General features: G+C 45.9%; 1 protein-coding gene across 1 annotated transcript in view; it reads left to right on the plus strand.

Moving 5' to 3' along the window:
• Positions 1-24,870, plus strand: part of LOC148473794 (embryonic protein UVS.2-like) — a 48,798-nt gene that overhangs the window by 14,175 nt on the left and 9,753 nt on the right. The window contains exons 6-13 of the mRNA XM_088459448.1: positions 964-1,081; positions 6,273-6,451; positions 14,153-14,234; positions 16,491-16,618; positions 19,604-19,716; positions 21,341-21,554; positions 22,515-22,633; positions 24,269-24,491. Coding sequence (XP_088315574.1) covers positions 964-1,081; positions 6,273-6,451; positions 14,153-14,234; positions 16,491-16,618; positions 19,604-19,716; positions 21,341-21,554; positions 22,515-22,633; positions 24,269-24,491 — 1,176 coding nt within the window. The remainder of the gene's footprint in view (positions 1-963; positions 1,082-6,272; positions 6,452-14,152; positions 14,235-16,490; positions 16,619-19,603; positions 19,717-21,340; positions 21,555-22,514; positions 22,634-24,268; positions 24,492-24,870) is intronic.

Consider the following 24,870-nt stretch of genomic DNA (forward strand, 5'->3'; position numbering starts at 1 on the left):
ATAAAGTTAGAGGTTTTCTTTGAAGCATTGTTCTACCAATAGTCTACATTGCACTCATTAATGATGCGTACACACTAGCCGATATGCTCCTTGAGCAATATCGTCTAGTGTGTCCCCGGCAGGGTGTGCTCAATGTCGTTCGTGACATTGAGCACACCCGCTGAACGATATCATTAACGATATCGCTCAGCGCCGAGCTCTCTTCCCCCATTCCCCAACATGCAGCAACCTGACGACATCGTCAGGTTGGCCTGCATGTTAACCCGATGAACGATGATGACGAACGACCAGCGGGAACGCGCGTCGTCGTTATCGTTCATCGTTTTTGTGATAAAAATGGACGATAAAGTGGACGACTGAAAGATAACGATATCGTTCAGTCGTCCACTTTAATCGCCCAGTGTGTACCCACCATTAGAGTTGGAAATACATACATATTTGTTGCATAAGATGTACACCAAAGCGGTTATGCATAGAGCTGGCCTGCGTCCGTCATCTTGCATTGGGAAAGGCTGAAGAAGGGATGGGCAAGATTAGGCAGATTACAGTAAGAGCATGTTGACGTAATTGCAACATAAATAAATCACCTGATGCGCTTTTTAGGAGGCACATTTCCTGCAGGTCCTGCATTGCTGATGCAGCGATACGCAACCATGGTTACTATCAGCAGCACTATCCAGCCACTTCTGATTGGCCGATTGCATAATGACCCCTCCAGTTATAGTACATCAAATATTAGTGTCATGGTTATATCATGCCCCAGCCATCTATTCCCACTAATCAATTGATATTTTCATTTTGGTTAGGAAAGAAGGTTCTCATTTGATTTTTAAAAGGGTAAATACAACAGATGCGGAGGAGGAGGGTCTCCCAAGAGCGCGTACGGACCCAGCGACTGGTACTTCTGTAATGCTGCTTTTTTCACAGATTCACAGCATTAACATCTGACAATTTCATCCACAGCTGATTATGAAAAACAAGTGATTATGTCGGCGCTGCAGGAGTTCTCTGTCATGACCTGTGTACAGTTTAAAAACAGAACTACGGAGTCAGATTACCTCTCAATAGTGGATGGACGTGGGTGAGTCCCAAACACAGCAACGTTTAGGTTATGTTGTGCCAAATGTGATTTACATATTTTTAGTTTTACATTCATTTAACTTGCATTGCCCTGTAGTGTGGTTATTTTAATGCTTCTTGTTTCGTTTCGGTTCATCCAGAGCTGGATCAAGGCTTTGGGGTGCCCAGGGCACTTAGGACCGGGGGGATCTAAAGAGCAACATTTGGGACGCAGGGATTGAGTCCTTGTTCAGTAAGCCTTTGGTCACATGTCACACCGCCATTTGATGTCATGCTGGGGGGGTGTTCATCGCTTCCCCAGTTGCTGGGCTGCCCCCAGCATCGCACGCACAGCAGGTGAGAGTGTTCCCACCATATCTTTCCTCCCATGGGACACTGCAGCCCACAAATTGGAAAGTGCCTGGAGAGGAGGACTGTCCCACCAAAATCTGGATGGTTTGGGGCCGTAGCGGAAAAAGTGAGTGGTGGGCCCAGGTGCAACAATATGTTTTGGACCCCCAGCCCCAACTCCAAACCACAAATTAGAGACTTGGTTTATTGGGGATGGGGCGTGGCCTCAGTATTAGTCTTGTGCAATGCAAAATAGTGTTCAATCAAATCAGGATAAATCCTGATTTGACTGAAGACCAGGGTCGTACCTAGGGGTGTGCAAGCAGTGCCGTCGCATAGAGCACAGGGCTCTGTGGGTGTCACTGTCACTGCCCCTCGGCCCTTGCTTCTGGCTATCAGAGTGCCTGGATCGGGAACCCTGCAGCCAGTAACTCTGCTGCAATGCCACCTGAAGCATCCTTTGCACGCACCCAGCAGTCTGTACAGCTGCTCAAAGCGTCTTCAGGACACTTCAGGCAGTGTAGTGCTTCCCAGTGCTGGTGGCCCCGCCCCCTCTGCGCAACATCATGATGTCATATACTATATGCATACAGTATATAGTATATACTACAGACAGCATTAGTGGCCGTCCATATGCTACAGACAGTATTAGTGACCTACATATATACAGACGGCATTAGTGACTGCCATATATTACAACCTGCATTAGTACCGCCATATACTACAGACTGCATTAGTGACAGCTATATATTACAGACCGCATTATTGACAGCTATATACTACAGACAGCATTAGTAACCGCTATATACTGCAGACAGCATTAGTGACTGCCATATACTACAGACAGCATTAGTGACCACCATAGACTACAGACAGCATTAGTGACCGCCATATTCTACAGTGTTAGTGAATGCCATAGAATATAGACAGCATTCCTGACCACCATGCACTACAGACAGTATTAGTGATCACCCCAACATACACCATATACTACAGACAGCATTAGTGGTCGCCATATACTACAGACAGCAGTAGTGACCGCCATATACTACAGACAGTATTCATGACCACCATATGCTACAGACAGCATTTGTGACCTACATATACTACAGACAGCATTAGTGAATGCCATATATTACAACCTGCATTAGTACAGCCACATACTACAGACAGCATTAGTACCGCCATATACTACAGACAGTACTAATGACCGCCATATGCTACAGACAGCATTAGTTACCTACATATACTACAGACAGCATTAGTGACTGCCATATATTACAACCTGCATTAGCACAGCCATATACTACAAACAGCATTAGTACCACCATATACTACATAAAGCATTAGTGACCGCCATATACTACAGACATTAGTGACCGCCATATACTACAGACTGCATTAGTGACAGCTATATACTACAGACAGCATTATTGACAGTTATATACTACAGACAGCATTAGTGACCGCTATATACAACAGACAGCATTAGTGACTGCCATTTACTACAGACAACATTAGTGACAACCATATACTACAGACAGCATTAGTGACTACCATAGAATATAGACAGCATTAGTAACCACCATATAATACAGACAGTATTAGTGACCACCCCAACATACAGCATATACTACAGACAGCATTAGTGGTCGCCATACACTACAGACCGCATTAGTAACCACCGTAGACTACAGACAGCATTAGTGACTGCCATGTACTACAGACAGCTTTAGTTACTGTCATATAATACAGATGGCAGTAGTGACTGCCATATACAACAGACAGCATTAGTAATCACCATATACTACAGGTAGCATTGGCGACCACTATATAACACAGACAGCATTAGCGACTGCCATATACTACAGACAGCATTAGTGACCGCCATATACCACAGACAGCATTAGTGATCACTATATACTACAGACAGCATTAGTGACTGCTATATACTACAGACCGCATTAGTAACCACCGTAGATAACAGACAGCATTAGTGACTGCCATGTACTACAGACAGCTTTAGTTACCGTCATATAATACAGACAGCATTAGTGACCGCCATAAACTACAGACAGCATTAATGACTGCAATGTAAAGATGGCATTAGTAACTGCCAAATATTACAACTTGCATTAGTACAGCCATATACTACAGACAGCATTAGTACAGCCATATACTACAGACAGTATTAGTGATCGCCATATGCTACAGACAGCATTAGTGACCATCATGTAATACAGACAGCATTAATGACTGCAATGTAATACAGACAGCTTTAGTAACTGACATATATTACAACTTGCATTAGTACAGCAATATACTACAGACAGCATTAATACCGCCATATACAACATACAGCATTAGTGACCATCATGTAATACAGACAGTATTAGTGACTGCAATGTGATACAGACAGTATTAGTGACTGCCATATACTACAGACAGCATTAGTGACCACCATATACTACAGACAGCATTAGTGACCACCACATACTACAGGTAGCGTTAGCAACCACCATATAACACAGACAGCATTAGTGACTGCCATATACTACAGACAGTATTAGTGACTGCCATATACTACAGACAGCATTAATGACCGCCGTATACTACAGACAGCATTAATGACCGCTATATAGTACAGATGGCATTAGTGACCACCATATACTACAGACAGCATTAGTGACTGCCATGTAATACAGACATCAATACTGTCCTCAGCTTACTCAGAATGATCACAGGAACTTCTCAGCCAGGGCCAGGATATTTGCATCAGAAGACACAGACCCAGGCCTCGTCATGCTTCCCATTTTGTAAAACTGTCAGCAACCCCACCCCCTGCCCCGCTCCCAAATGTAAAAGTCTATCAATCAGGCACTGCGAGTGGTCTATCATGTCTCCCCACCATCGGACTTGTACGCAAACCATCAGGTTTGCATACAAGTCTGAATTAGGTCCACGGTCAGTAATTATTATAATGTGCTCTTCACGCCCCAACAACAGAAATTATTATATGTGCTCCTCACACCCCCTCAGTCAGTAATTATTATATGTGCTCCTCACACCCTCAGTCAGTAATTATTATATGTGCTCCTCACACCCTCAGTCAGTAAATATTATAATGTGCTTCTCACATCCTCAGTTAGTAAGTCAGTAAAGGCCGGTACACACTAGACGATGTCTAGTGTGTACCAACCTCGTAAGCGACGAGACCCGGTGGGGTACCGGCATCAGCAAGTGCGTACACTTGCAAGTACGATGGCAGCAGCGATGAAGTGACAGTGGGGGCCATGCTGCATTTGGCAGCATGTCCCTCGCTAACGATGTCGCCTATCGGACCTGCATTAGGGTATACACTGGACGATGTGCCCGATATATCGTCCGCCCCCAGTCAGCAAGTATTATAATGTGCTCCTCACGCCTCCATTCAGAAATTATTATAATCTGCCCCTCACGCCCCCAGCCAGTAATTATTATGTGTGTCCCCCCGCATTGGTGCTTACCAAAATTAGCTCCTGACACCCCTGCCTATTGTTTTATTTTCTTTTGCTACTCACCCCCCCTTCTGCATATACTATAATGTGCCCCTCGCACCCCTGTGCCCATCGGTAATTACCTATACTAAAGTGCTCCAAATACCCCCTCCATAGAGTAATTATCATGATGTCTATTATCCCCCACCCTCGTCTTACATAAGTGGCGATTTTCTCTCTCTTCCTGCCTCCTGACCGGCATCTTCACATCATCACATATTTGCAATGATGCCCGGAGCCGGTTGATGCGTTGGAGATAGGGTTGGCCATCGATGGGTGAACCATTGATGGTTACAATTGATGGTACTATCTGTGGTTAACATCAATGATGTGTAACCATAGTAATGAAACCATCAATGGTTGGGGAAGAGAAAACCAGGTGAATGGCAAAGATGTCACCTGGATCCCTGTTCAGATCTGGCACTGGTCTGGCGCCTATGCCTCGGGACACCCACTTAATCCGCCACCCCTTTGCAGGAGCCAATAACCGGAAATGTGAAGCAGCATGACCCACAGCCACAGGCACATGCCCCACTAGTGCCACCTTGTTATGCCACTGACCCAAGCTCACATCCAGCTACACAGCAGTAGTTATTCATTTAAAAAAAATGTATCTGAGATAGGGGGGACCAGGGCACGTGCCCCCTTCCCCTTATTCCGGCTCTGAGTGCATTTGATATATATCCATGCAGTTGAAAACTTACATTCATGTCAATGGGAGTGCCTTGAGTTGCAACCATATAAGTGTATCTAGGGCGTTTAGCATGTTAACCCACATAGGGGGTCAATCCAATTACATGCAATGTACTCGCTGGTGCAAGTCATTGCGACAACCGGCACACTTGGTGGCTGCCCAAATTCGCAGAAAAGTGCTGGCAGCCCCATAGGGCTCAGAGCAAAATTATGTGAATTGGGGCTCTGAGCTGGCCGCGAGAACGGCAACTCGCACTCTTCGCGTGTAATTGGATTGACCCCATAAAATATTAACCATGACATACGTAAATGGCATGTGGTTTATATGCACCTTTACTTATGTTTTAACAGTGCAATACAAAAAAAAAAAAAAAATCACAAGCACCATGTGATTAAAGCATCAACGTTATAAACCATTCAACTGTGACAGCCTTAGTACATACCGATCACAAATAATAGAAGTAATAGTTGCCATAAGCTAGATGTGGAAGTCAGGCTACATTAATGGAGGAGATCTGTCTGTTAGAGAATATGTAAAGGGGTTAAGTCACATAGCAGTGGCCAAAAAGGATCACGTCTGGTGACCCCTCAGCCCCAACGTGTGTGTCATGTACCTGCTTTCTTCATGCACAGCTGCTGGTCCTACATTGGAAGAATAGGGGGTCCCCAGACTGTGAGCCTCAGCAGAATGGAATGTATCTACTATGGGATTGTCCAGCATGAAGCGATGCATAACATTGGCTCCTTGCATGAGCACACCAGGAGCGACAGGGACAAGCATGTGGAAATACAATGGCAATACGTCTCTGCAAGTGAGTACATTATGCAATTATCAGCCAAGGAATACGTACATAGGGCCTGATTCAGCAAGGATCACTATTCTGCTAATACGCACGCAACGCAGCTAATGTCAGCGGCAGAGGAGTAGCGTGTAGCCAGGGTGCCCGGAGCACGTGCTTGCTACGGCAACCCCCCCCTTGAGTGTTCCAGAGAGGAGGCGGGTCCATATGGGATTAAAGTAAAGAGAAGTAAAAATTAAGATTAGGGGCAGTCCCCTGTAGTGGTGCCCATATGCAGTGCCCCCTGTAGTGGTGCCGATATGGAATGCCCCAGGTAGTGGTGCCCATATGCAGTGCCCCCTGAAGTTGAACCCTTATGCAGTGCCCCTTGTAGTTGAGCCCGTATGCAATGCCCCCTGTAGTGGTGCCCATATGCAGTGCTCCAGGAGAGGTCCCCCTTATGCAGGCCTCCAGTAGTGCCCCCAGTAATAATAATAATAATAATAATTTTATTTATATAGCGCTTTTATCCTAAAGGACTCAAAGTGCTTTACATTTGCCTTTACAGTACAAAATACAAAATAAGCTTAAATAAGGGACATTAGTGAAATGCTTGGGTGAATAGGTGAGTCTTGAGTCTATTTTTGAAGGATTCTAGAGTGGAGGCCTCTCGAACTGTGCGGGGAAGTGAGTTCCATAAGGTTGGAGCCCCAAAACTGAAAGCTCGACCCCCAAATTCCGGGAGATTCTAGGTACTGTTAATAGTCCTTCGTCAACGAATCGCAGTACTCGTGTGGGACGGTAAGGAATCAGAAGCTGCTTCAGGTACGTTGGGCCATGGTCATGTAGGGCTCTGTAAGTTAGTAATCCAATCTTGAAAACAATTCGCCATCTGACAGGCAGCCAGTGAAGGGAGTAGAGATGGGTGTTATGTGGCTGGAATGGGGCTGGTTGGTTAATAGCCTGGCAGCTGCGTTTTGTACCACCTGCAAGCGGTGCAAATCTTTTGCTGGGAGACCGAGGTAGAGGGCGTTGCAGTAGTCTAGGCATGATTATATAAATGCATGTATGACTTTAGGCAGATCTTCTGATCCCCCCCCTTATACAGTGCCCCCAGTAGGGGTCCCCCCTGTGCAGTACCCCGGTGCCCCCAGTAGTAAGCCCCTTATATAGTGCTCCCAGTAGTAGTCCCCCCATGCAGTGCCCCCAATAGTGGTGACCCTTATGCAGTGCCCTTTAAATAGTGGCTCCAGTTGTAGTCCTCCCCATGCAGTACCCCCAGTATTGCCCTTCATATAGAGCCCCCAGTAGTGAGCCACCAGTAGTGTTCCCCCGATTCAGTGCCCCCAGTGGTAGTCCCCCCCATGCAGTGCCCCTAGTAGTAGTCCCCCCCTTGTAGTGCCCCCAGAGGTAGTCCCCCGATGCAGTGCCCCTAGTAGTTGTCCCCCCCTTGTAGTGCCCCTAGTAGTAGTACCCCCCTTGTAGTGCCCCCAGTGGTAGTCCCCCCTATGCAGTGCCCCTAGTAGTTGTCCCCCCCCTTATAGTGCCCCTAGTAGTAGTCTCCCCCTTGTAGTGACCCCAGTAGTAATCCCGCCTTGTAGTGCCCCCAGTAGTGGTCCTCCGCTCTGCATTATGGGAGAGACGTCATGACCTCATGGCATCTCTCCCATTACATACTGCGGGAGCCGGAAGATGGAGCTCATGAGTGAGCTCCAGCCCGGCTCCGGCAGTGGGCGCAGCAGTCAATGAGAGTCTGGGCGCAGCAGTCAATGAGAGTCGGCTCCGGCGGCTGTGTGTTAGTCAGTGTCCGGTCAGCGATATACACGCGGTGCCGCCTGTGTCACAGAGACACAGACTGCCCGCGGCCCGCATGGCGCTGTGGCCTGGGGGGCACATGGCACTCTGCCCCCCGACCCAGCCCGCCTCTGCCCCGGCAGGCTGTCAGCTTGGACAGCTGCCGGGTACACAGCGAACGGCGCCTCCGGACACCTTAGGCGCCTGGAGCTTGCACTCCACTGGAACCGCCCTCCCTACGCCCCTGATCAGCGGTGATATGTAAATGTTTGCATTCGCATTGCAATCGCAGCCTGACATAAGGACGCCCACTTCCCCTTACTCACATCTGTATACTAGGGCAACATAGCGTAATAATCGGTAATATCGGACTCATATGCACAGTTAAGGCAGGTCTGACCTCACTCAGGAACTGCTAACTTCTGTGCACGCTATGAGGCCTCAGGCTGCGTATGATAATTTATGCATGCCCATGCAACGGCATTGAAACGCACTGGCACATCTGCGTTCACCCAGGGCCGGCCCTAGGCCAAATTTTTTCTTAAGCGAGTATATTTTTTGGCGCCCCCCCTATGCAATGCCCCCGGTAGTGGTCCCCCCTGTGCAGTGTCCCTTGTGCCCCCAGTAGTAAGCCCCTTATCTAGTGCCCCCAGTAGTACTCCCCCCTATGCAGTGCCCCCAGTAGTACTCCCCCCTATGCAGTGCCCCCAGTAGTGGTACCCCCGATGCAGTGCCCCTTATTTAGTGCCCCCAGTAGTAGTCCTCCCCATGTAGTGCCCCCAATAGTGGTACCCCTTATGCAGTTCCCTTTAAACAGTGACCCCAGTTGTAGTACCCCCCTATGCAGTACCCCCAATATTGCCTTTTATGCAGTGCCCCCAGCGGTAGTTCCCCCCCCCTATGCAGTGCCCCAGTAGTAGCCACCCCCTTGTAGTTCCCTTTGTAGTAGTCCTCCCCATGCAGTGCCCCCAATAGTGGTACCCCTTATGCAGTTCCCTTTAAACAGTGACCCCAGTTGTAGTAGCCCCCTATTCAGTACCCCCAATATTGCCCTTTATGCAGTGCCCCCAGTGGTAGTCCCCCCCTATGCAGTGCCCCAGTAGTAGCCACCCCCTTTTAGGCTCTGCATTATGGGAGAGACGGCCTGGCAGTGGGCGCAGCAGCTGAGTCTGACAGACTCTCATTGGCTGCTAATTAAAACAAACACACAGCTGCCGGCGTCGGCGGTTGTATGTTTGTCATTGTCTAGCGCTGACCGAACTCCGTCCGGTCAGCGCTACACGCGCGGTACAGCTGTGTCACAGAGACACAGTCTGCCCGCGGCCTGCATGGTCGCAGCTGAGGTGCCCTCCACTATGTGGCGCCCTACTCAGCTGCGTACCATGCGTAATGGTAGAACTGTCCCTGCGTTCAACCCCCCCATTACCACCCACAAATGACACTTCCTGTCAATCATTCTGCGATGGGTCTGCGTAGTCGCTGCGATCGCCTGACTACGCATGCGCAGTACGCAACAATCGCCCGACTGTGCGTAGCAACTGTGGGCCTGATTCAGAGCCGCTCGCTCTGAATCAGGGCCCTCCTACTTAAAATTGGAGCGGCCTCCTGGCCGCTCGCAAAGCTCTGGGTGACCACCCACAGCTTATGCGAGCGACCAAAAAGATGGGCTTGCGATGAGACCCTGCGGTAGGGTCTCGCTGCCGCAAGCCCAGGAGTGCTTTTGGCTCTATCAGAGCCAAAAGCTGTCCCACTAACATCACTGGTGATGTCAGTGGGGCCGGCCCCAGACGGTAGGCGTTCCCATGGGAACGCCTCCGTCTGGGCAGCAACGCCCCCAGCACGCCCACCAAAGGGGGCGTGCTGTCACTCACCATCGACAGCACGCCCCCTTTGGTGCGAGACCCATAGCGACGGCTTGGCCGTCGCTATGCGGGTCTCGCACATGCGCACGACGGAGCTCCCTCCATTGTGCGCATGCGCACTAGGGCACCATCGACCCGCTTGCGAGCGCTCAGCGCTCGCGAGCGGGTCTGAATCAGGCCCTGTAATCCTTGCTGAATCAGGCACATAGATAGCAAGCGCTAACAGCCAGCAGCCACATCGCATGTACGTGATCGTGTTGCACTCGGACATAGGGGCGGCCAATGGTGCATTTTTGTAAGCACATCAGCAAATTCACGCCTCGGCCGGCAGGCGCCTCGATAGGATGCTCTTCAAGAACAACACTAACAAAAGTCGCAGCCGATACTGCAGCTGCTCACACCTCTGCATCGCCCCCAATATGGTGTATTTACTAACGTAGAGGCAAACTCGCAGAGTATAGAGTAATCCCTCAGCAGTCAATGAGCAATTAGCTATATGTACTAAGCCTTGGAGAGAGATCACGTGCCAACCAATCAACTTATTTTTCAACACAGCCTGTAACATGACTGCTAGGAGCTGATTGGTTGCCCGGAGTCTACTAATGCTCCGGTGGCTGGCCAGCCGCGTCAGTCAGCTGTCGGCCACCGGTTAGGGATGGACATCGGAAGCCCACCATCAAATGATTGCAGTGCTTCCACCATCTTTCGATGCAATGGTAACTAACCATCGCATCAAAAGAATTCGATGGTAAAAACTATTTATATGAGTAGTAAAAGGGGCGGGGCTTGTAACCGGGGCAGAAAAAAAGAAAAAAGCAGCTGAGCCAGGCAGGCAGAACTGAGGACGAGACAGAAACACTGTCACAGCCGCTGCTGACACTGGGAGATGAGTCTGGGACCTGCTCGATGTGTGTTTGTGAGTGACTGCTGCTGCAGGGCCAGGGCTGCACACTGATTGGCTCTTGCTGTCTCAGAGAGCCAATCAGAGCTAGCATTGAGGGAGGGACTGAGGGTCATATCTGAGGCAGTGTAGAGACAGCCTCCAACGATCCCAGCATCATGAGCCATGGAGACTATCACATGCAGAGACACAGCACACAGCAGCCAGGGGAGGCACAGCTTTTAATAATTAAAGAAAATAAGCCACTATCAGATCACCATAGAATGATTACCATACGATGGCAGAAAACATCGGAATGCTCCCATCGAATGGTAAAAAACACTAACATCGGAAGAAAAACATTGATGGTCGGCAAACATCGGCCATCGATGTCCATCCCTACCACCGGTGAGAGAGGAGGGAGCACTGCACGGGAAGACACCCCTGTCTCCAATGTATACAAACAACCAGCAGCATGCATGCGGCCATGTTAGACTTTTTCAGGTGATTCACCTGAGCATCACAGCCACGCTCACCTGATTATCTGCACCAATGAGTAGGAGCTGCTTCCTATTCAAACCTGCACCTGGATCCAGAACAACACATGCCTTCCAGGGATAGATCTAGGCTCCACGCCTCAGTGATCTCCACTGTTCCTGTTTCTCGCTGTGACCTCTATGTACGCACTGTGATCCAGTACCTCTGCCTGTGACCTCCAGCTGCTGCTGTACCAGGATACCTGCATATAACATCTGCTTTGGAATCATTTTCAGTTGCTGTCATTTCCAAGTACTTGTCCTCACCTCGGCATGATCCAGTGGACCCCGGGCTTACCACCTTCTCTGGACTACTGCCTAGGATGCCTAATATCATCAGCTGTCTGAGGGGGCCATCAGTACACACTATACTGCTGGTTAGTGACAGGTTTCCCTGTTCTGAGTGTTTGCATCTGGGGCTGGTTCTGAGTCTCACAGGTCTCGATTCCAGTGCTGTGACCAGTGTTTGGGTTCTGCGGCTGAGCTACAGTCCTGAGTTCCAATTCCTGGTTTTTAGTTTTTGAGTTTTAAGTCCAGGTTCCAAGACTGACAGTTGACAGCTCTGAGTTTCTTATCTATGATTCCTTGGCTGCTTGAATTCATTTTATGAACAAGAATCTAATAAAGACTCCTCATTTCACCTTTGCTACAGTTAGGCCTAAGGGTCCCAATACGGATCTACAAAAAACCTCAGACCTTGACATACAGCATCTGAAAGAGCATTGAGTTGAAACGCTCAAAGGCTCCATTTCAGTAATAAGATCCGGGCCAAGAACAGATCTTGAAGTTGAACTTCACCGATCCCACTTTGCTGCAGTGCTGAGGCCATAGAACATCCTACAATAGTGAAAGAGGCCAATAGGAGTCATGAGGGCTGTTTTCTGCCAATCCTTCTCCAATGGCACCTGCCAGTATCCACTTGATAAGTAAAATGTGGAAAATTATTGAGCATGGCCAAGTGCAATGAGGAATGCAAAGCAGTGGATATGCATCTTGCATAGTGCGACTATTCAGTCTATAGCAGTCAACAAAGAATCTGACTGTGCCATTCTTCTTCCACATGAGAGGCCATGAACTCTTGATCTCTATCAGTACATAATTATCTAACATTTTCATGAGCATCATCTTCATTTTCTGGCAAAGTTTTGTAGGGATCTGCCTGCACCACCCTCAGATGGTTTATCTCTGGTGTGAGTTTCATGTCCCAAACTGTCAGTTTAACCCAAATCCTCTTGGTGGTGGAAGAAAGCTTTCTGTCTCTCTATAACATCTGTTCTAGTTTTTTTTTTTTACCTCTGCTAAGCTGTCTTTTCTTCCATGGAGGCCTCCATCTGGTCCAGTGTGGCCCATCCATTTCAATGAGAGTTGGGTTTCTCCTCCTCTTTCACTTCCACCAACTTCATCCACAGTTTCTTAGAGCCTAGTTGTCATTTGTCCAGTCTCAGCACTGTCTCCAAGACAGTTGTGAGAATATGGTCTCTTCCGGTATCATCTGTGGTTGGTGTCCTATGCTACATTAATGGATGGGAACCCTTCCATTCTTGAGAATGGTCAGTGGGTATGCTAAAACTGGACCACAATCCATTAAAGGGAATTGATGGGTTCCAGCAAGACTTCCCTGTCTTCCCATCTCTGTTACATCCGCAACGTAATATACATCACCACTTCTTGTCTGGGTGGTATATTTAACACCTACTAGTGGTTGGTTAATGAGACTCTAGGGGTGTCAACTAATATGTCCCATCCACTAAGATTTTCAGCACATGGGCCCTCCACATCTCATCTTCAATGTTCTGACAATTGCTTTCTGTGAGGGACTTCTCCTCATCAATGCTCTCCATCACCACCCATCCTTCTTTGCTGGTACATGTATTGCATCAGTGATAGATTCCTTCAAGTCTCTTGCACAGCTCTCTAGCAGTATAATGTATTCCTTGACCCTTCTAAAGATGGTGATGTCATGGGCGATGACCATGTAAGGATTGAATTTGTCAATCAGAAAGCATCAGTTTCCTACCATCGAACTGCAGCAGATAGTTCACAGTACCAGCACCCTAGAACCATAATAATTGTAGTCTGCTTTAGATCAAGGCCTGTCAGTATGGATTGGCTTGCCTGTTCAAAAGGCAAACACTGAGCTCCAGTTGGCGTGCTTCTGCAGCAACCCCTGATTGGACCACAGTGAGTCTTTTCATGCCCAGGGTAGGAGAAATTTGCTGCAAGGCATATAAAGGATCCTCTGCCAGATGCATCTCCACAATTGAAATCACTTACAGGCCACCAGCATATAGCCCATGTTAATTTATATATGAGATAGTACTCTCTATACTGTGAATTATTTATTAGCCATAAAATTTACAGTAGACAAAGCATACTGTAAATTATAAATATAATTTACAGTAGACAAAGCATTATCTTATATATAAACCTATCACTGGCCTGTATACGAGTGCCATGATCCCGCCCATGAGGAACAAGTGACAGTTTTCTCAATAAACACAGAATAGATGGCATAAGAACTCACTGTAAGCGATGGCATAACAACTGAATGTTTATACAAATATCTTTTACAGGGGTTAATAAATTTAGTAACATCCCTTGTGTGTTACATGTGCTTATCTTTAACGTATTTGATAATATATGCATGTGTCTTATTTTACAGACTACAAAGGAGATTTTCAGGTGGTCTATGGGGACCTGTTGGATCTCCCTTATGATTATACCTCAGTGATGCATTATAGCAAGTAAGCATTTAAAGTTATCTATTTAGGTTGACAGCTGGAAAATACGAAATCACTAAACATTCCTTTCCTCCAAACACAATTCACCATCAACAGATATCAAAGTTATGTGTGATCCTGGTGATCTTTATGGACCTGATCCGACGAAGAACGAGGGAGATAAGAGGAATAGGGGGAGATGGGAGGAACACAGGAAGAACAGGAGGAGATGGGAGGAGTAGGTGTAGATAAGAGGAGTAGGGGGAGATGGGAGGAGTAGGTGGCGATGGGGAGGAATAGGGGGAGAAGGGAGGAGTAGGTGGAGATAGGAGGAACACGGGAAGAACAGGAGTAGATGGGAGAGTAGGTGGAGGTAAGAGGAATAGGGGGAGATGGGAGGAGTAGGTGGAGATAGGAGGAACACGGGAAGAACAGGAGGAGATGGGAGAGTAGGTGGAGGTAAGAGGAATAGGGGGAGATGGGAGGAGTAGGTGGAGATAGGAGGAACATGGGAAGAACAGATGGAGATGGGAGAGTAGGTGGAGGTAAGAGGAATAGGGGAGATGGAAGGAGAAGGTGGAGATAGGAGGAACATGGGAAGAACAGGAGGAGATGGGAGAGTAGGTGGAGGTAAAAGGAACAGGGGGAGATGGGAGGAGTAGGTGGAGATAGGAGGAACATGGGAAGAACAGGAGGAGATGGGAGGAGTAGGTGGAGGTAAGAGGAATAGGGGGAGATGGGAGGAGTAGGTATAGATAGGAGGAACGTGGGAAGAACAGGAGGAGATGGGAGAGTAGGTGGAGGTAAGAGGAATAGGGGAAGATGGGAGGAGTAGGTGGAGATAGGAGGAACATGGGAAGAACAAGGAGATGGGAGAATTAGGCAGAGATGGGAGTAATAGGGGCAAAAAGAGGGGGAAATGGTGGGAATAGGGGGAGACGGGAGGAACAGGGGGAGATGAGAGGAACAGGGGGAATGATAGGGGGGGCATATGGGAAGGTGGGGAAGAAAAAAAACCCCTACACATTAGCTAGCGACCTGCAAAAAGAGCGTTCCAAAATACTAATATATACAGTATATATACTATTATAATTGTTTCTTGTGTTACACATACATTTCTGAGTGTATCAGTATAGCCTTGTGAAGCTCAGAGAGAATATGTGTGCTGCTATTTCATTTATGCTTCTTTTTACCAGCCTGTACATTTATTTCCCTAATGATTAAACTTTGTGGGGGAATTTTTTAAACACATTTTTATTATATTTTCATAAAAGAAAAAAAAAATATATAAACACATAATAATTCACAGAAATTGAAAAGAATAGACATATACATCCATGAAAAATAGAGGTGTAAATGCAGCACAGCAGAGAGACAAAACAAAGTCAATGTAAAAATAAAAGAGATAAATGGTGCGTTAATATTCAAATGCTGTTCGGTATAGAGACTTGCTGCTGACACCTGAGGGGTTCTGACAAAAACAAAAACCTTCACAAAAACAAATAAATACAAAAAAAGTGTCTGCGCTTGGAAAGCGTTGTGGGCGTACATAGCCACACAGGAGTTTTTTTTATAGGGGCAGCCGCTTATTGGACCTTTTCCACAGGGTCCTCTTATGGTGACTATATATTTTAATACCAAATTATACACCGTTGATCCTCATATACATACATGTGATTAACAATATATAAGGCTCACAGATGAGATTTTTCTATAAATCGTTTATATTTGTCCTTAAAATCTATTGAGATCTATTTGATACATTGTGTTTGAGTCTTAATATATGATTGGGATATTAGTTATAATGTGCCTGCATTGTTGCCCCATGACGTAAGGTTCGGAGACATGCTAATAGTGTCATCTGATGTTTAATGGATGTACATGTTTTAAAGGTTGAACTGCCGTTTATTTATATGTTTAATAAATGTTATAATACAATTATTTACAGCCTTGGGATTCTGTATAGGTACTAGCGCAGGCACTTTTTTTTGTAGCAATATAAAAATAGACTTACAGGACATATACTTTGTGTTTGTTTGTTTTTTTAATTAAATAATATATTGTATGTGGCATTGATTGTACGTATATGATATGTAATCGTTTTTGAAACTCCATGGGACTTTTTGTGACAGTCCGCTATATTTTAGAATTATCATAATACAAGACTCCGGGAGGCAGCAGGAAAAGACAGGGATTATTTCAAACATTTAATAAAATCTTGAATGTATCCTTTAAGCCGGCCTTTTACGTAAACTGCGACCCATCTTCTTATTTCTCTAGAGATACTTTTACTAATACCTATGGAATGTCCACAATTGTTCCCATACCAGACCCCAGCGTATCCATTGGACAGAGGGATGGACTCAGTACACTGGACGTGAAGAAGATAAATAAATATTACAACTGCAGTAAGCTTTAATTGTGCTGTTTTCAGTAACTTACTACTGTGTTGGACATGCACGGAATCGGGGGGAAGCATGACCGCCTTCCAAAAAATGCTGTGTTAGTAGGAAAGGTTATCAACTTTAGGGTAACATCCACTTGCCCGTCGTTACTCATTGATGTACCTATCTGTGCCATTTGCAGAATTGGAATAATCTGACTCTCTGATTCAGTTACGCAATAGTCTTGTGGTCCTACTACTCTCTACTAGGATATTGTGTACTATGCTTTCATTACCGGCCCTCTGCACTTTGGAATATCAGTGATCATCACCATGTTTATTTGTAAAGTGCTGCAAAACTCTGCAGTGCTGGACAGCCAGGGTTGCAAATGTCACAATGTACCATCCCATATACAGTATGAACAGAACAGGTGCAGACAAGGCTGATAAAGGAGGCGCAGAAGTGGGACAGAAAGCCCCTGCTCATAAGAGCGTACAGTCTAGAGGGAGAAGGAAATGCTGAAATTATAAGAGCTAGTGGGACACAGAGTAGATATAGGACTGGAACTGGTAGAACATGCTGGGGAGCAGTATCAGATGGAACCGTGGGGTAGTGTAGACTGTAGCAAAAAATGCTTGAAGGATTAAAAATTTGGAATTAGTTGGTCATGCAGGGGCAGGCAGCTTCATAGGTGGGCTGAAGTGTACGACAGAGGCAGATTGAAGAGGGCGAGAGGGAGTGCATTTTCTGAAGGAGTTAGAAAAGTTATAAAGGGGAGGAGTTAATGGGGGCTTTGAAGGTGAGGGTGAGAAACTTGAATTGGATCCTAGGGGAGTCTGGAAAACAGTGCAGAGATATGCAGAGTGGCGCACATGATGTTGGTTAGTGAGAGTTGAAAATTGGTTTTGCAGTGGCATCTAGGATGGATCCAGGTAGAGGGAAGAGACAAGTTAGAGAAGGGTAAGGTTGCAGTAGTCCAGGCGGGAGATAGCAAAAGAATGGATAAAAGCTTCTCCTAATGTCCGGACTGAGAAAAGGACATATTCTGGCAATTATATATTGCTGTACAGTACAGTAGTATGTCCATTCATTGCTTTATTTGTGGCACCAATTTTTACGAATATAAATCTTTTACTGATCATTTATTAAACTACACTATATGGTCAAGTATTCGGAAGCACCTGTTAATTATTGAATTGAGATGTTTCAATCAGATCAGTTGCCACAGGCGAAAAAAAAAACCATGTACCTACCCATGCAGTTTCGATTTGGAAACATTTGTGATACAAAATGGGTCGTTCTGAAGAGCTGTAACAGAATGTCATCTTTGCAATAAGACGGTTTGTGAAATTTCATCCCTGCTGGATATTCCACGGTCAACTGTAAGTGATATTATTATAAAGTGGAGGCATTTAGGAACAACAGCAGCTCAGTCATTATGTGGAAGACCACGTAAATTTGGGGTCAACGACAGCTAAGGCCCACGGGGCGTAAAAGTTGCCAACGCTCTGCTGATTTCATAGCCGAAGAATTCCAAACTTTCACTGTCATTAATGTAAGCACAAAAACTGTGTGGCGGGAGCTTAATGGAATGGGTTTCCATGGCCTCACATCACCAAGTCCAACGCCAAGCATCTGATGGAGTGGTGTAAAGAACACCGACACTGAACTGTGGAGCAGTGGAAACGTGTTCTGTGGAGTGACGAATCACGCTTCTCTGTTTGGCAGTCAGATGGGCGAGTCTGGGTTTGGTGGATGCCGGGAGAACGTTACCTGCCTGACTGCATCGTGCCAACTGTGATATTTGGTGGAGGAGGGATAATGGTATGGGGCTGTTTTTCAGGGTTTGGGCTAGGCCCCTTATCTCCAGTGAAGGGCAATCTTAATGCTTCAGCATACCAAGACATTTTGGACAATGCTATGATTCCAACTTTGCGGCAACAGTTTGGGGAAGGGCCTTTTCTATTCCAAAATGACTGTGCCCCAGTGCACAAAGCAAGCACTATAAAGACATGGTTTGATGAGTTCTCTGTGGAAGAACTTGACTGGCCCACACAGAGCCCCGACCTCAGCCCCATCGAGCACCTTTGGGATGAACTGGTACGGAGATTACGAGCCAGACCTCGTCCAACATCAGTGCCTGACCTCATAAATGCTCTACAGAATGCATGGGCACAAATTCCCACAGAAACACTCCAAATTCTTGTGGAAAGCCTTCCAAGAAGAGTGGAAGCTGTTATAGCTGCAATTGAATTAACTGACGGCACTTGTAGTAATATTTCTATAGCGCCTTTTTTTTTTCATTTACTATTTTTTTGAATCTCCATCAAAATATTTTCGTTAATAGCTTCAGAGTAACCTCCACTGCCTGAATACTGCCCCCTTCCCTGGCTCATATAGTTAGTAACGTGCACTGCCTGCAGTGCTCATTGTAAAACCTCAATATGTCGATCTGTGCCATTCTGAAGATTGGGAGGAATGTGGAAAGGCTAAATCTGTATACTCAAGGCTCCCCGACAGTTCAGATTTTAGAGGTATCCCTGGTTCAGCACAGGTGACTTAATTAGTACCTCAGTCAATTTGATTTAACCACCTGTGCTCAGCCATGGATATCTCTATTTCAAAATTAATTAAACCACTAAAGGTAAAAGGGGAGATGTATCAAGCCTTGTAGAGAGATATAGTGGAGTTGGTGCCCAAAGTAACCAATCAGCTTCTAACTATCATTTCAAAGACTGTGTTATAAATGAAAGACACTGATTGGTTGCTTGGGCAACTTCCCCTTTTTCGCTCTCCAATCCTTGATCCAATCCTTAATACACAAAGCACTTGTCTATTTGTACCATAAACCCTTTGACAATACCGTTGTCCATTTGTTTTAATGATAGCATATTTTATTGTAGGCCTAGTCTATATTACTGGTATAGCATTATGCAGTACTCGGCTTAGGAGGTACTGTATATCTGGTACCGACCACACCAGATCTGACGGCACTCTTTTTCATGCCAGAACTATGCCGGACAAAGGTGCTGGGAGCATCAGGAAGACTCTTTTCCGGTGACGTAACTGCGAAGCAGTACAATGACAGCTGTCTGTGGCTCATACAAGTTCCCTCAAAAAAGGTAGGTTTTCACCGGTATTGGTATGATTCGCCAATCACCATGTTGACAGTCATCCTCTAGACACCATAATGTCGACAGGTACAAATTGTCGACTTACAAAATGTTGCTATGTTGAAAATGCAGACAGCCCAAATGTCGACAGGTACAAAATGTTGACTCCTAATTTGAAGCCTACCCCAAAACCTAATATTTCTGTTGTCAAGATTTTGAATGTCAGCAATTTTCATTGTGTCAACATTTTGCAGGGTGTTTATATGTTGGGTCTCAACATTCAGGGTTGTCTTAACAGCAGTGTGGGCCCTGGGCAAAGCAATGCACTGGGGCCCCTACCCACCCAATCACAGGAAAAATATTTAAATGGTTAATAACATGAAACCCTCCTGCATGCCCATCAGATCTCCCACACATGCAGAGAGACTGTGGCTGGTCTGAAGCCGGCGGATGAAGTGAAGCGGAGATTGTGGTGAGTCACCGGGGCAGGGGGAGGTCAGATTGGAATACAGTGCACCAGCGGCCGGCTTCTAACAATATCACAAATTTACCAACTGGCCGCGGCTGCAGTGGAGCGGGTTGTCGGGCCCCTACAAGCTTTGGGCCCTTCAGCAAATGCCCAACAAGCCCAATAGAAGAGATGGCCTTGTCAACATTGTACCATCAACATTATAGTGTGGACCTCTTGCCATTGTGATTACCCACATAATCCTTTTTCCCCTTGTTTTCTCGGTTTATGTGTATGAGGATGCACTGTGTAGGTTTGTAGAGAGAAGTGAACGAAGTGAATGTACGTAGGTTTGGGGAAGGGGCGCGCAGCCAGTTTCACTCCGCAAAAACACTTGATTTGTGAACTAGTTAAGAGCTGGTGTAGATTGAGCCTCGTTCTGTACATTTAATGGGTGGAATTTGCACCTTCTAGTTGCACAGCAGCAGAAGACACTATTTCTAGGAGCAATGTGAAACATATTAGTTTAAGCCATAAATAAGGTTAAATTGGACAGTGTCATAGGGAATTGTAGCGTGTAGACCACAATGCACTTTTTTTTCAGGGAAATAGTACTATAACAGTGAATATATCCTCCCCCTCCCCCTACTACACTCGCACAGCCAGTGACCACTGTCCTTTTAAAAAATAATTGTGTCCAGTTGACATTATTGTGACTGTAAGGGGTATATTTACTAAAGTGCAGGCTTTTAGAAGAGGAATTGTTGCCCATAGCAACCTGATACTAGCTATTATCTTCTAGAAGGTGCCAGATAAATGATAGTAGAATCTGATTGGTTGCTATGGGCAACATCTCCACTTCTAAAAACCCACAGTTTAGTAAATATATCCCTAAGTGACTTGAGTTTCAGGGATGAGGTGAGGAAATACACCTTGACTCATTCGAGAAATGGTCCAATATATACAATAATGTGAAAGCTACACAAATGTCAATCTAGATAGCTATGACTGCACATAACATTTATGTATAAAGGCCTCAAACGGAAAAGTGTTTTGTGCACCATATAAATATCTGAATTAAAGTGCAATGTAAAGTCAGCACCCCCCGGCCTTCTGTGCAATTCTGTAATCTGAATATGTCGTCCATGTACATACATATAATGATGAAGATGTATTATTTTACAGGTCCTTCTTCAAGTAGACTCATTTAATTGTTCATCCAGCAATTGCTCTGCTGAAATCTATGTGTATGATGGAGCGAATACGGCAAGCCCTCTATTAGCGAAGATCAGACCTGGTCTGTTTCTTCCACTTTTAGTCTCAACTAGTAAATTCATTGTGGTGGAATATAGACGTGATAATTCCATTCCCAGCAAGTTTGACGCATCTTATAGTTCAGGTATGCTTTCTGTCATTTACACTGTACGTATTACAATATGCAGATAATGAACGGAATTCTGCGCGTGCAGCCATTGCTATTGACAAACAAGATCTTCTGTACCAGGAAAAGTCTACTCTCCTAGAATGTCCTAGAGCAGGGGTTCCCAAACTTGGTCTTCAAGGCACCTTGACGGTCCAGGTTTTAAGGACAACCATGCTTGGGCACATGTGACTTAATTAGTACCTCAGTCTTTGATTTAACCATCTGTGCTCAACCATGGATATCCTTAAAACCTGGACAGTTAGGGTGCCTTGAGGACCGAGTTTGGGAACCTCTGTCCTAGAAACTAGAATTTCACTGAGCCCCTCCAGCATTCAGGGGAGTAGACAGCCCTCCCGCATGCTGTCCATGTCTGCAGTGTATTGGGTGCGTCAGGGCTGTGAATCGCATCTTCATGACCCCACATCCCACTGCAGTACCACGCCCCCAACAGTTGCCCCTGGGACCTCCCTCTCCAAGATCACAAGGAAGGGAGTGTCTACAAGCCAGCATCTATGCATGTCCTATATTTAATGCATAAAGACTATTGGAAGGTTACTCATTAAAAGGTTATGCTAAGTTTAAATATTGCTGTTTAAATATGTGCCTATATTATTTTATTGCCACACTTCCTGTGGCTTGCAGATGTCACAGATTTATTTTAGCAGCAGCAGTACCACTCTATAGCGATCAGTAGCAAACATGACACCTGCAGGTTATGAGAAGGTACTGCAATATATCAAAGAAGCCAAGTCATGGCACAGAGAATTGGTTAGTACTGAAATTGTGGTAACTATTAGAATTTTTTTTTTGAAGGATAACGTCCTTTAAATGGCACAGTAAGCAAAAAGAAAAAGAAATGAATACCGCATGACTTGGTTATTTTTTATGTTTGAAGTCAAAATAGATGATGAGTTTTTAATAAATGTTTTTCCACAGTGTTGTATGGGTCCATTCGGACCAAAAATAATGGAAATGTGATCTCCCCTAACTACCCCAGAAATTACCTCAACAATGTCAATGGCATATGGAACATCATAACACCCCCTGGATATAGGGTGAGTATTACAGTGAAGGACAATTTTTGCTTCAAAAATATTTCTAGACCAGTGGTGTCAAACTCGGGACCTTCAGCTTTTGTGGGACTACATATCCCAGCATGCCCAGCCACAGTTTTAGCATGCCCTAATAGCAAAACTGTGGTACTGCATGCTGTGTAGTTCCACTGCAGCTGGAGGGCCCGAATTTGACACCACTGTTCCAGACTAAAGAATTACAACAGAGTTGAGCACAAGTCAGGTTTGTGGCTGTATCTTGCGTGTTTTCCCAAAGCACATGCTTCGGAGCTAGGAGCACGCAAGTATGGGTGATGGAGAGACCACTCAGTTACATCCTAACCTGCCATTTAAGGAAGTGTAACGGAGTAACGGAAACGCAGTGTTGTGCATGCGTGTAAATATGCCTGTGCTCTGATCTTTTGCACTAAGGATAGAGCTGGTGTAAGCGCTCACTGATAATGATGACAGCTATGAAACCAAGCCTACGGATGGGAGCGGCCTGGCCGCAGAAATGAGTAAAACTCTGCATAAGGGTGATTGGTGCACATTTAGGGCTTGATTCCGAGATGGACGGAATTGCAGAGTCACACACAAGCGGCCGCGCAATTCCCTCCATCCAGAATGCAAATGCAGCGAGAGGTGTCTGTAGGAAATGGCAGTGATGTGCGGTGAAGTCAATGGTTGGGGAGGCACACATGGAGATGGGTCTGAGTTCTGGGAGCCCGTCTTATCCCCTACTCACTGTAACTCTCCCCTCACTACACTAAGCTTCAGTATCCATTGATTCTCCTACCTGCATCACTGTGTCTTCTCTTGCTGCTGCTGACTGAGCTCTGAACTCTAAACACTGCAGTGCACTTCCTGGTCACATGACACATCCAATCAGGGCCCACCATGCCTCTATTAGCTCTTTCTGTGCAGCTTATTGCCCTTGGTGTGACCCCGCCCCAGCTCTGCAAGCAGTGTCGGACTATACAGAAGCGAGGCTGAGATGTTGCTGCCTCATCTCTCTCGTCTCCCTGCAGTCCCAGGGAGCTCCACAAAGCTGGTGAGTGTTAACTATAAAAATGATTACAATAAACAAAGATGTTATAAATATCTTCTTTCTATTATTCTTATCATTTATATATCAAATCTCAGGAGTACGACAGGGAAGGCTCTGCCTCCCTTACCCACCCTGACCGTACGTCCATGGGAAACGGACACCTCCTTACTGCATCTGCGTGATCCCAATGCTATGACCGAGGTCATAGATGGTTGACCCTTTGTCCGGGCTGCGGTAGCTGAAGAGTACCCATCCTGATCAAGTCTTGGCAGCTGCAAGGCCAGGTAATCTGCATCCACGGATGCAGACCCTGGCCTCATCCCTCCTGGGAAACACGCCCCCGTTTCTGGGAACACAGCTTTTAAGTTTTAGCAGGATGGAATTGCAAAGCCTGTTGTGTGCAGCTTTGCAATTCCATCCACTGCTGAATCAGGCCCTTTATCTGTTGGTTTCTCATGGGTCATGCAAAAACAACTCTAGGGACCTGCATGCGAAGTAAAATGCAAAGCCTCTGATGCCAACTGCTAATGACTTATACGTGATAACTTATTCACATTGAAATATCGGGCATTAATCCGCTGCTTTTCCAGGTGTCCCTGACCTTTCCAGTGTTTGACGTAGAGTCATCTCCATCGTGCTCCTCTGACTACTTGACAATTCGAGACGGCGGTGGTACTACTGCGCCCATCCTTGGCACTTATTGTGGTAACAGAACCGGATTGACGTTAATGTCCACTGGACGAATGATTCTGCTCCAGTTCTCCAGCAACCTCAAAGGCAACGGACAGGGCTTCCAGGGAAACTATTCCTTTGGTAAATGTTTACTGTGTTTTCCTATTAAGCCAGAGGTTCCCAAATGCCATCCTCAAGGCTCCCCAACAGTTCAGGTTTTATGGATATCCCTGGTTGAGCACAGGTGACTAAATCAGCACCTCAGCCAATTTAATTTAAGCACATGTTCTCAACCATGGATATCTCTAAAACCTGAACGGTTGGGGAGCCTTGAAGACTGCGTTTGTGAACCACTGTATTAAGCAGCAAGAAAAATGTGATTTACTGTTCTGTTCCGCACCAGAACAGTAGATATCGGGTAACCTGGAGAAGACATCACTGTGTTTAATAGCACAGAACAGACAATGATACAGCTTATACCTGACTTCTCAGTGACTCTAGAAAATAATCTACCATGGTC

The sequence above is a fragment of the Taudactylus pleione genome, unplaced genomic scaffold (genome assembly GCF_031769625.1).
Source record: "Taudactylus pleione unplaced genomic scaffold, aTauple2 ptg000911l, whole genome shotgun sequence".
In the NCBI taxonomy this organism is placed as follows: Eukaryota; Metazoa; Chordata; class Amphibia; order Anura; family Myobatrachidae; genus Taudactylus; species Taudactylus pleione.